This window comes from Carcharodon carcharias, chromosome 16, assembly GCF_017639515.1.
Source record: "Carcharodon carcharias isolate sCarCar2 chromosome 16, sCarCar2.pri, whole genome shotgun sequence".
Lineage (NCBI taxonomy): Eukaryota > Metazoa > Chordata > Chondrichthyes > Lamniformes > Lamnidae > Carcharodon > Carcharodon carcharias.
Genome location: NC_054482.1, coordinates 91,166,726 through 91,180,099, shown reverse-complemented (window position 1 = coordinate 91,180,099; position 13,374 = coordinate 91,166,726). Strand labels below are relative to the sequence as shown.

The following is a 13,374-nucleotide window of genomic DNA, read 5'->3' as shown; positions in this document are numbered from 1 at the left end:
ATTCCAAATCTGATTCCGTTTTCCCCATGTCGTCCTAAAATTGGTTTTGGTTGTCCTAGGAAGGACACGGCTTGGAAATTGACATTGAACGGTTCCATGAGCTAGTGTGCTTGTGCCATTATTCTATTTTACTACACTATGAACTGAAACTGGTGGACCTAATGGGTCAAAAGAAGAGGTAATTCATCCCAAAACAGAATTCAAGACTTGCAAAATATTGGGTGCGTGCTGCAGTTTGTTCTATGCTACGCAAGTTGTTCAAGTTGAGGCATGCTGACAATAACAGAAGAATTGTATGTTGGCATTCAACACTCCTTAAAAGGAGAGCAGTTATGTTTTATCTTTGGATCCCCAACTTTTTGGGAGGGGAAAAGCCCTCTGTTTGGACAAGTTTGACTATACCTGTTGAGAGAAAGGATAGCAAAAATGGAATCTAAAAGAATGTGTTTTTTAATATTGCCTCTATGCGAATGGTATTGGAACCAAAGATGCTGAACAATTTCAGTTATTGTTCATTGTGTTTCTGTTTTTAAAAAAAACTCGGAAGCCCTAACAGCATTGTGATATGGCTTTGTTGGATAAACGCCTAAATACTTGCTTTGCTGAAAATTAATTTTCTTCTTCTTTTTCTCACATTTCAAATTTGCCGAAATGTGGCCTAACCCTTTTGTGCCCTTTGAAATTTCATAGTTTTTTTATTGCCAACATTTGGACTAAAGTAACTACAGCTACTGGTTCAGAAAAACAGGGTGTTTCTATCGTGTGTATTCCTGTCACAAATTTGCTTGCCATTAACACGTGTTCTATCCTGTCAAAACAGAGCCAATGTGCTAAACAAACTGACCAAACTTTCTTCTATTACATTTTACTTTCATGAGTCTTATTTTTAAAAAAGTGTTTTGTACTGCATGTATGTGAAGGGCTGGGAAGTGAAGCAAGGTAAAGCAAAACACACCATGTAAACGCAATTGCAAAATGCCAAAACTTGGATGCAAGTTCCAAGCACAATTAACACTGTCCCACGGTGGGATTCCAATCAGTTGTTGAGCCCTGTAACAGTCAAGAAAATTGGGCCAAGTTTATTTCAAACTTTCAGTAAGCAAGTAGAAGGATCTTCAATATTGTTATTGTTTTTACTGTCATCTAGTATTTTATGCTCTGAGGGTCATGTTTTTTACTGAATATAAATTCTATCTATGTACACTGCTGAAATGGTTGTCCCCTGAAAATGTTCTTTCTAATTGTAAAGAACACCACAACACTTCCCAGCCTGGACTTTAATGAAATAATTTCAGAACTGTTTTTTCTTCCAACAAGTGTGCAGTTATGGTGGAGTGGAATGTCCTCGAGTACAGAATTGTGTTTTTTTTTATAGGGGTGTGACACAGGGTGCCGTTATAACAAGACACGTAATCTTGTGCTGTGTGTGTGTGTCTGATTTATGAATGTGCATATGTGAAGCTGAAAAACCACCACACTACTGTCTTGTCTTGTTCTTTCAGTGCTGTGAGGATTGATGAAGCCTGGCCTGTTTTTACTCTCTGTGTTTTTCCTTGTCTTTTTATTCCCTCCTCATCCTCATTGCACTCTACCATCAAACCCTTCATCTCTCAGATCAGCGAGAAGGTTGGTCTCTTTCACTTCTTATCCACCTACGCCACGCCAAATGGACTGTCCTATAGTGAAACAGAGGAGAGCTGGGGTTTCTGGCTCCCTGCCAGACATGGCCTAGCCCTACCTGTTGGAATCTAATGACTTTCTGCTTAAGTGTCTTTAAAACCTTGTGGAAGTGTCAGCGTGCTGCATGTTAATGTTGGTTTCTATTCTCAATCACTGGCTCTGTTCTGTGCCGTGAGGAGAATCTTATCTGCTCTCTGCTTCTTTCAGAGTTGGTAGCTGCATGAATATTACTTTGAAACAGTAATCCCAATTTCACCTTCAGCTTTCAAAATTGTTGAGGCATTTGTTCAGATTTCACATTTGATCATCATACATAGTAAATTATTTCAGACTTCTTAAATTGGATCATCCGTTCTTCAATTATGATGTGTTTTAAAATAAAAAAAATTATCACATTCTTTTGGAATAATTAGCCAACCTCAAAAAAACAGCTTAACTATGTTGGCCACAACTAAATCAATTTTATAAATACCTGTATGTTGGCATCCTAGAATATTAAAGCTGTTAATTATTTTAGTACAGATAATGAAGTCACAATATCTAGGGTAAATAATAACAGAAAATGCTGGGTACACTCAGGAGGTCAGTCACTATCTGTGCAGAAAGAAACAGATACTGCATTTGCAGTATTTTGCTTAAGCTATACAAACTGTTGCACTGGACTGGGGCTTTTACCTATATGTAATTTGCTGTTACATTACTAACCACAGTGGTCAAGATGGAATTCCTATATTTCAAAATGTAGCCCTTCCCAATTACAAATTCACTGGGATTTATTGAAATTGTCATTAATTTTATAGTTAACTGGGTTTTTTCACCAGTTTCCCACTCCAGTTCTCTTTACTCACCATTTTATAAAACAGCAACAGCATATCACTTTGTCATCTGTATAGCTCCCACAGAGTGAGATGTTATTATGATATTTGATTGGAATGTTCTAATAGAGACTAAAACTCAGCCTTAGAAAAGAACAAAGCAACTTCGTGGATTCAGAATGAAGAGTTTGCTCATTTTCAAACGTCTCAAGTTTTGTCTTGCATATTTACGTAGGAGGATGTTTTGATCAGATCGTGTTTCAAATATCTTGATTCATTTTTTTTATGTCCCACGGATGTAATGCAAGACTGGGGGCAATGGGAAACACTATATTGTACAGTTGTAAACAGCTGTGAATAGGGGAAAATCCTATTGCAGTATTTCAAACTCCTGCCTCCCAAACTCCAAACATACCAAACACTCTACTTTGTTTTTACATACATTTTACCAGACAATATCCTGACTGTTTAAATTTTGTGGGACTGTTAGGCCTGTAAATTAAAATGATCAGACCCAATGGCATTACCAGTATATTATGGATCATAACTCATACAAGTTGCCCCATATGCAGACTGCTCCTCTCCTGCATTTTCTGCTGATAGGCTCACCTGTGATTGTAGAATCTTCCACTCCAACTTACCCGTTTTACCAAGATTTTGAAAACTGGCTTCAGGGACCACATAGAATGGCTTTGGGGACTGCATCTGGTCCACGGGCTGTCGGTTGAACAAGCCAGATATAGGGAAACAGAGTGTCACTGAGAATAGAGCTATACTTCTTTAGCTATGACGGGCAATATATAAATACAAGTTCTTTGTTTCAGTAAATCTGAAATTAAATGCAATCTGCCAAATGGATCTGAGTCTGGGTTACTTTAATTTGTGGGAGGTTGTACTCTATAGTTTGGATTTTGTCATCCCCCCCACCCTCACCCAGCTCCCTGCACCTGCCTGGCGTGTTTTTGGTGAGGGGAGCAGGTAAGGGCACATAAAATATAACAGGTGGGTAGCCCATCACCTTCTCACCCACCCCCATAATACAGAGAATGGGTAAGGCGCCCACTAATCTACCTGCCCGTAGGCCTATTGAGGCCTTTTAATTGGCCAGTTAAAGGCCACTTAACGACCTCAATTTGCCTCCACTGTCATAATACACTGGACAGTGGAAGGCAAGGAAGAGTGGGAAGGCCCAAAGTTGGAGAAAGGGCCGGAAGGAAGGAGGGTATATCCTTTGGGTGGTGCCCTGTATGAACTATGGGCACTTCCCCACCCTTCCTAAAATCTTCAAATGGCCTCCAAAATCTGCTCCCCTCCCTCGCAAGCCCAATCCTTCCCTGTCCAAATCACCTGGGACATACCTGGGCCTCTGCCTGTACTGTAACCCTGGCAGGCCCCATTTCGCCCTCCAGAGTGACCCTACATTTCTGTCTCTGCAGTGACCATTGCTTGCTCCACTCTGCTTCCACAGTCACCCTGGCGGACCTCTTTTTGACTTCGACATTGACCTTTATGGGTCCCATTTCTATTTCTACAATGACCCAGATAGGTCCCATTTCTGACTCAATGATCCTGGTGGGCTGCAGAAAAACTGTGGGTAACACAGCTAATACATAATTATAAATCAGTATTGTGTAGCTGATGACCGTAGTGCTTAGGAAGCACAGGGCCTTGGCAGCATTTTTTAAATCTACAATAAGTATAAAAACAGCATTATAAAGTACCCAATAACGTATGAATTAAAATTTTAACCATTGCATGCCAGATAGCCATATTGCTCCTCTGATCAAGATTACTAATTTAGGATCATAAGAACTGCCAGGTGAAAAATGTTTAGTTCACTACATACCATCCTGATGGTTGCAAGGTACAACAATAATGGAATTGTTAACAAACCCCAGTAATCAATTTCTATCAATTAGCCTGCAACAGAATCAGCCATGATTTGGGAAAACCACAATAGTGGAAAGCATTGGGAACCTTGGGAACTTTTTGTCAATTATAGCAAATTTGGGATAGTTTTGCAAACAGACTTCTGCTTGCACCATTGTGAAAATGCAGACAATACCATATCCTGCAGAGTAGTATAAAAGTTACATGAATTAAAACAAAACTTGTGTCAGTAATGTACTCTTTTCTATCCTTGCCTTTTACTCCTCTTTCTTAATTCATATTTTATTTCATCCTTTCCTTCCCACCGCCCCCCCCCCCCCCAGCCACCAACATACAGTTGATGTTAGGATTGTCTGTCTTTTAAAACATTCCCTTGTTTTTTCTTACTGGAGAGTGAGAAAATGAAGGAGGAAAGCACATATTACTGCAATCAGTGTAGTCCACATTGGAACTTCCAACATTTTCACCACTAGTCGGTCACACTCAATCCATGTTAGGAATATATTTTGGATTTAATTTCTGAAAGTGAAAAGTAAACGCACCTTTTTAAAACTTGTTTCATCCCCAAATTTGAATCAGTGGCAGTGCCAGTTAGACACATTTTCTTCATTTAGGGCAAAACAGGAAATCCCAGATATTAAACCTTTCCTAGGAAATTGGTTTGGAGGTCACTGGAGGAACAATAATGGCCTATTCAAAGCCATTAAACAATATCAGCTACCAACATGAAAGGGACAGAACAATCAATAAATGTTGTATGCTAATGCTACTGTGAATGAGAGTCAGAGCACGTTGAATTATTAATCTTTTTTTCCCTCCTTTTATTTCTTCTTTTGTGAATTTGAGATTAATGTTCACTATTAGAGATTCTTGCATGCTGTTCTTGGAAGAACTTGGGGTCTTACTCCAGCATGCTGACTTGCATTTCATTTTATACATGACATCCAACAAATGGAAGCATCACCCCTGCTGTAGTCTCCATTTAACAATGTTCGAAAGGATTGACTGATGTCTGGTTTTGATATTACCACCAATACTGATATCTGAAACCTTCAAACCAGGCAGCAAGGTTAAACAGAAAAGGGAAGGATGATGCAGGATTGAAAGATTTGGAAATGAAAGGCTCCAGCTGCATGGCAATGATAAACTTGTCATTTGTATTTGAAAATATAATCTGGTTTGTTATAGTAGTCTTTTGGGGAAAGGCTCCCTCTGAGTGCTTCTGTTGATTGAAGCAGTTTCAACACCATTGAATTTTTTTGCCAAAAATTTAAATTACTTTCAAAGCAATTTAGCTCCCTTAGTCCTTTATGCAGAATATCTTGATTGGCCATTAGCATAGTATTGGCGTAATGCTGATACCAGTATCAGTTGAACCCTGATTTCAAGTGGGACTGGGATGGATGCAAAAAAAAATTCTCATATTGAAATTGACTGAATTTGAGCCCTCTGGTTAATGAGGTGATGATTTGAACAACATGTGGTATGTTAGCAGATAGCAACTAGTTTTTAAAAGAGCAATTGCTAATAGTTGAAATGTCACTGTGGCCAAACCAGATCAAACTGTTTACACAATATCTTTGACCATCAGGCTAGTTTTGTGAATAAAATGTAATTTTTATTATTTAGTCATGCACTGTGTTGCATATGTTTGCCTGCTCAATGCGTGCTGACATTTGTAGCTACGTGAAACACTTTGATCCTATATTTGGCAAGTAGTGTGCCTCCTATAACTGATGCAATCTCATTTATGAAGGCCAAAACCTGAGTATTATATTCTCATTTTAATAGCAGCATTTATTAGTAAGTACTGTCATTTTGGAGGCTGCAAATCAATCTAAAATTTGGTAAACAGGAATATTTAATTTCCTGTCTTCAATTGTTCTGTATAACTTGTGTGGAAAATAGATCACATCCTTACTGCCATCCTATTTGGAATTGGTTATAGAATGGCATTTGCAGATCTGAGAGAAGATTGCTTCCTATCTTGGAGCCATGTAACTCAAAATTAAATATTAAAAATTCTGAATCTCTATTCTCTGTGCAGTAGGGTTATGTTAGGTTTGTATTCTCAATCTAACTCTTGTGGTGGCAAATTGAGATCATTTTCATAAATAAAGTTATATTAAGTGACACTTTGGCTGTTCCATGTGATTGGTGGAAATACAAAAATGCCCTACCGATAGAACTTTATTAATTTAAGAACTTGAATTGTCTGTATAATAAGGACAATGCAAATCTCGACACTAGTTTAATCCAACTGTTGCATAATCAGGTGAAATATATACCAATTTTGTGCAGAAATTGGGCTGCTGTATTTTGAGGACATAAAAGAAGGCATCAAATACACAGCACATAATGAGAGAGGGACTTTACGGTAGTTGCATTTCATAACACTGATGCAGATAAAGAAGCATTTTTGCATGGAAATAGAATTTGAATATCCATCCCAGTTAAGATACTAATACCTAGTGTTTGCAACAGTTCCATTGCAAAAATCGGAAGGCAAAAGTATGAAGTATGTGACATGAAGCGTGAAATTGTATGCATGCTTTACTCTAGTGCATGCATGTCTGTTAGTTTTATATGTGTGGGCGTTTGTGCAAACCATTTTATTTCACATTTGACTGCAGCAGCTCTTTCTTCCCTCTTACTTTTTCTGGTTCATTAACTTTTCCTTACATTAAACTGCATGAGAGCTGTAAGCCTGATGCATGCTGATTGAATGTAAGCACACTGCGTTTTAAGCTTATGAGCCAAGCTTTTGCAAATTGGTCATTGCAAATTTTTAGTGCAGTGGAAACAAACTCCCCATTATCAAGTTTACCCAGAAGCTATTATTTTAAAAAGTGGTGTTTCATTTCTGTAAAACAAGACTGATGTCAGAATTATTAGTCTGGAGATGTTCAGTTTGATAAATCGCCATCATGTTGAAACCATTTCCATTCTCATGAGTAATAGCGGAGTTATTCTCCAACTACTTGCACATTAAATAGTAACAGAAACAAAACATCCAGCCTGGAGAGCAACAGTCAAGCTTCATAACACTGCAGCTAATCCAAACAGACACTATAGTCTCAAACAGATAAAATACCTTTGATGATCAGTATGATGTTGCATGAATAATCCAGGCCATGGTATTACAGGGCATTGTAGAACTAGCAAAATGATGTTTACATGTATTGAAGAATATTTTCTCAGAATATATATCTCATTAACTACATTCCAATGGTACAGAAGCTATCTATTATGAAATTTTACTTGTAGTTTGTTAGCTATTACATCTGGTGTCATCAGGATTGGATTAACTGAGAATTTGTGATTTTTAAAACAGTATGTTGGCTAAGAATTCCAAATTGCAAAATTGGCAGTTGCAAGCACCCCAACCACCACCCAAACACTTTTAAAAGAGTATTTCTCATCATGTTTGATTTTTCTCCCATTGCAGCTTGTAGTGAAGGATGGTCTGGACTGGGTGATTAATTCACAACTTGTATTATCATTTTGCGAATAGCCAGCAGTGGCACAGTTTCAGCAGGGTGAAGTATACAGTTCTTTTTTTCCCCTCCTCCCACCCTGAGACACAAAAAGGACCATGCAGGACTGTAGCAGTCTTGGGAAGAACGAATCACATGAAGCTAACTGAGCTGGGCAAGGTCAGGGGATGAATACTTCTGTAGCTCGAGCCAAATGCATCTAACAAAGGCAAATAAATAAGTAACCTGGTCCTGATTCTTGCAGTCTGATTGATAGAAGCCTAACTGCACTGCCCTTGAATGACTAATTGCCAAACAAAATTATGAAGGACATTTTCTCTTTCGGAAAACCTTATTGAAAGATAACAGGTGCATAATTACTTACACAAATATTTCTTACACAAACACTGCACCAACCCTAAATGTAATCATTCAAAAGCAAAAACAAGTAACATTTGAGCATAGTTTTTGACATTCAGCTAATGGTTTGAGTTACAATTACTTTGCGCGTAAAATTGGAAGAATAAAATTTTCCACGGCCCATTCTACTGGTTTCCAAGATGTTGATGATTAGCAACAGATTGACTTCCATTGTATTTTAAAGATTAACAAAATATCTTGCTAGAAAATAGTGCACTTTGTACCATCATCATCTTTGAGTATTTGTCAAGATTTATCTTGCCATTTGGTTGTAATACAACACAAGTTGTGTGATTGGAGAGAGTTTTTGTACACTATGACTTGGTAGTGTTGAAAATGTTCGGTAAAGAAGCTTCAACAACCCACCAGCCATCAAAATCTCCTCTTCCCCTTGTTGCTAGACTCCTTCCATTTGATTCCTTCCAATGTTATGCAGATAGAGTTTGAGTTTGGTATATTTGAATTGATTTTTGTGAACCTTTTGATAACTAAAACCAGTTTTGGCATAATTCCCCTAGCCAATTCCCACATTCAAGCACTGTGCCTTTTTTTTTGATTTATGCCTGATGTTAAAATTAAAAGCAATATAAAAGTTGAAGGGATTTTAAAATTTGTTCCTTTTTCATTTTATACTTTTTTAAATTGAGAAATCACATGCTTTATTTGCTCAATTTATTAATCAAGTATTTTAGTATTATGTTAATGCACCGCTGAATATTTTACTACAAATTTAATTCTGTAGCAAAATTTGAGAACAAAATTGTGCTGTACAAATCTGCCCCTTTTGTAGAATTTGCCAAGGTGTGTATTTTGTTGAAAATTCCTGTGATATTTTAAAATGTAACTTTTTTATAGAAGACTGATACATTTTTTTAATTTTCTGTTTTGTGTTCCCTAAATTCTGGAAAGAACATAATGCATACATAGCAGTGAACGGTCATTCTTCTTGTTCCTACTGTATGCTGTTCTTCACAAGTGTTTAGCCCTGTGAGCAGTGGTAGAAGTGATGCTGAAATCTGTGCCTTGTCCAGGAAGAACTGTTCTATGTCCTGGATTTGGAGAAATGATACATTGTTGTATTCATGATTCCATGTTCTTCTGCAAGTCGAGAGGGAGAATTAATATTATGCTTGGAGAATGTCATAAATGAAGGTATTTGGAGGGATTAGCATACTTCTATGCTTATGATATGAGAGGGCACATTGTTCCTGCAACTCTCCACATGAGAGTTATTAAAATTAGCATAGTTGCCTAGAGTTTAATTGCTTCCCCATGCACAATATAAATTTGTGTGCAAATCACCTGGATCACTCTGGTATTTCCCCATTGTCATTACTTCCAATTGTGTATTGCAGGGTAACCTGAAGAAATGGAGAATTAGAAATATCTTAAATAGAGATTTATCATTTTTACTGCATGACCAAAACAGACCCCTACATTAAGTCTGCAAAGAATCGATTAGATCCAAAATTATGGGGACTCTTTGATATTTGATATTGCTTTTTTAATTTGAATATTCATGGCTTAAAAGGATAGCAACTCTACTTTTTGATCCGTGTTCTTTTTAAATACAAGTTACAATTCAGATGCAGGATGTTTTTCTTTTGCTCAATCACATATAGCCAAATGGAGAAGTCTGTTCTGTGCTTTTTTCTTATGCAGGTCTAATTTACAGCATACACTAAATATTGTTGTCTGGTGCTTGCATTATTTAAGCATTGGCCATATAGATTTTATATCTTATTACTGCAGCTCATTATCACAATGAAGCAGCTGATATTTACCAATGTATCTTGGCGTGGTGGGTGGATGTGGCTTGTGCGCTCTGCATGGTAATAGTTGAAACTCTTTTAGTATTTTTGATACTACCGCAAATATCTTCCTTTTCAGTGCGCCGAGTTCCCCCTCGGTTCTCTATCCCACCCACTAGCCATGAAGTGATGCCAGGGGGCAGCGTTAACCTCACCTGTGTAGCTGTGGGGTCACCCATGCCCTATGTGAAATGGATGACTGAAGCAGTAGAACTCACGCCGGAAGAGGACATGCCTGTTGGACGGAATGTTCTGGAGCTGGTTAACATTAAGGAATCTAAGAGCTACACATGTGTTGCGATGTCTTCACTGGGCGTTATTGAGGCAACGGCACAAATAACAGTTAAAGGTAAGCCATACAAGAATGACTGACTGACTAACATTCATAGTCACCTGGCCTCATTAATTAGAGAAGTACATCTGTTAATATTTATTTCCTCTCTCCCTAATCTCTTCACCCCAAAAAATGGGAGTGTGTTACAGCTGTGGTCTTATTTATCTGTGTCCAAAAACAATTTTCTTAACAGCTTCATAGAATTATCTCATCATCAAGCTGGCAGTGTGTGGATTTCTTTTCTTTGAGTTGTGTTTAATCTTGTTAAAGTCCAGAAGGCAACATTTCTATTTGGAATAAGCTGTAATAGTAATTTGGCAGACAGCAAATGTTGACTGTGATTTAAGGTGTAGCATGTATTTTTCTGTTCCTTCATTTTTTTAATAGCTATTCAATTTTAAAATTTGATTGGTCGATTGTTGAGTAATTGAAGTGCAAAACGTGTTTACTTTGTTATGCCACTTACTAATTTGTAGGTTTTTATTGTGCTTTGCAATAACTTTACCATGTATAACTGCTTGTGCATTCTAGCTTTACCAAAGCCACCTACAATGACGAGCGTTACAGAGACGACTGCTACTAGTGTTACACTGACATGGGAATCAGGAAATATGGAAATGATACCATACTATGTGATTCAGTATAAACCAAAATCGTCTGATGGAGCTTTCCAAGAGGTGGATGGAGTTGCCACCACACGATACAGTATTGGAGGTCTCAGCCCATACTCGGAGTATGAATTCCGAATCATTGCAGTGAACAATATAGGCCGAGGCCCTCCCAGTGAAATAGTGGAAACCCGGACAGGCGAGCAGGCTCCATCCAGCCCACCTTTAAAAGTTCAGGCACGTATGCTGAGTGCCAGCACTATGTTAATCCAGTGGGAGGAGCCAGAAGAGTCAAATGGACAGATTCGGGGTTATCGGGTATATTATACTACAGATTCCAGGCTTCCTTTAAGCATGTGGTACAAGCATAACTTGGATGACAGTCGTCTAACAACCATTGGTAGCTTAATAACAGATACCACATACAGCATCCGGGTGTTGGCATTTACTTCAGTAGGGGATGGACCACCATCTGAAATTATACAAGTTAAAACAAAGCAAGGAGGTAAGTCACAAAATTTCCTTTCTGTGGCTGTATAACATTTTTTATTTTTCAAACCAAATAAATGGAATGGAATTTTCTGAATAGAGCTCTGTGCATTCCTGTTTTAAGAATTAATCTCTAAAAATGTGATATTAAAGTGGGTTAACCGACTATAGTTTTAATTCATATTGAGTTCACATGAAAGATATGAAAATCTCTTCTCACATCTGAAGTCCTACGTGAAGTAAGTTTAGTCTAGTTTCAAGCAAGCAATCAGTGGGTGTAACTCACTACCAGTAACTTAATCACAATTGGTACCAATCATCTCATTCAAAACAAAATATTGCGGATGCTGAAACCTGAAATAAAAACAGAAGGTTCTGGAAAAACTCAGGTTTGGCAGCATCTGTGGAGAAAGTTAATGTTTCGAGTCCATGTGACTTCTTCAGAGCTAAAGAGAAGTAGAAGTGTGATGGATTTTATACTGCTTAAAAAGGGATGGAGCAAAATAAAAGGTATGGGATAGGTGGGAGCTCAGGAGAGATTTGACAAAGGTGTCATGGACACAAGACAAAGGAGTGTTAATGATGTTAAAGACTAAAGGTGCTGATTGTGGCATATAGGTAAGAAGGCAGAATGTGTTCACAGCAGAACAAGGGTCAGCACTCAGTGACAGCAAAAAATAAGAACAAGTGACAGATGGCCCTGTTTGGAGATTGGGGGAGGGTGTTGGGGAAAAAATATGGATTCAAAAAGGAGGGTGGAGGGGTCAATATGGAGGAAGAGAGTTCATGGTCTGAAGTTCTTGAACTCAACGTTAAGCCCAGAAGGCTGTAAAGTGCCTAATCGGAAGATGAGGTGCTGTTCCTCCAGTTTGTGTTGGGCTTCATTGGAACATTTCAGCAGACCAAGGACAGACATGTGGGCATGAGAGCAAGATGGTAAGCTGAAATGGCAAATGACCGGAAGGTCTAGGTCATGCTTGCAGACTTGAGCGAAGGTGTTCCGCAAAGCGCTCACCCAGTCTGTTTCATCTCCCCATTGTAGAGGAGACCACAATGGGAGCAGCGAATACAGTAGGCCAAATTGAAGGAGGCGCAAATGAAGTGCTGCTTCACCTGAAAGGAGTACATGGTGTTGCAACGTCTGCGCATGCATGGGAAGGTGCCGTGGGAAGAGGATGAGGAGTTGGGGGGTGATGGAGGAGTGGACCCAGGGTGTCATGGAGGGAACTGTCCCTAGGAAATGCTGATGGAGGGATAAGGGGAAGATGTGTTTGATGGACAAAATCATCTGGCGTTTTGTGGAAATCATGCTGTTACAATAGTGGTTACTATTGTTGGATTGGATGAGGTGCTTTGATCGTACAATCTAGAGGGATCTCCATCAATCCTAGTCATAGCTTTAAGTGTCCTAAGAGTGCTTTGATTTTGTTTTTCAATTTTTTATATTGCTGCTTCAGATGAAGATGACTCATTTTCAGCATGATTTCACAGGTGTTAGCAGTCCACTAGCACAAGTTAATGAGTACACTTAGCCATTAAATTACTAGACTGTTTCACCATGTAAAGCCTAGGCATCTTGCATTCATTTTTCAATAGTTATTATTGAACGGCAAAAGATATTGAGTCAGATTGTAACTTCCCCTTTGCCACCACAGCTAGATCAGCTGATTTATACAAGACTTACCTTTATAGCGTAGTATAGTTACATGGGTAGGATTGCATAACTATTTTCATCTGAAAACAAAAATACTGGAAGGTTCACAAGTTGGCATGGTAGAAAAACTGAGAAAGAAAACTAGGTGATCTCAGTTAAGATTCCTGGTATGTACTAATTTAGTCAATCTTGGCGAA

General features: G+C 38.4%; 1 protein-coding gene across 7 annotated transcripts in view; it reads left to right on the top strand.

The window, feature by feature from the left end:
• ptprfa (protein tyrosine phosphatase receptor type Fa) overlaps window positions 1–13,374 on the top strand; it is a 509,773-nt gene that overhangs the window by 322,652 nt on the left and 173,747 nt on the right. For all 7 annotated transcript variants that reach the window (XM_041207577.1, XM_041207574.1, XM_041207576.1 and 4 more), the window contains 2 exons: window positions 10,172–10,441; window positions 10,958–11,539. In XM_041207577.1, the coding sequence (XP_041063511.1) occupies window positions 10,172–10,441; window positions 10,958–11,539 (852 nt within the window). The remainder of the gene's footprint in view (window positions 1–10,171; window positions 10,442–10,957; window positions 11,540–13,374) is intronic.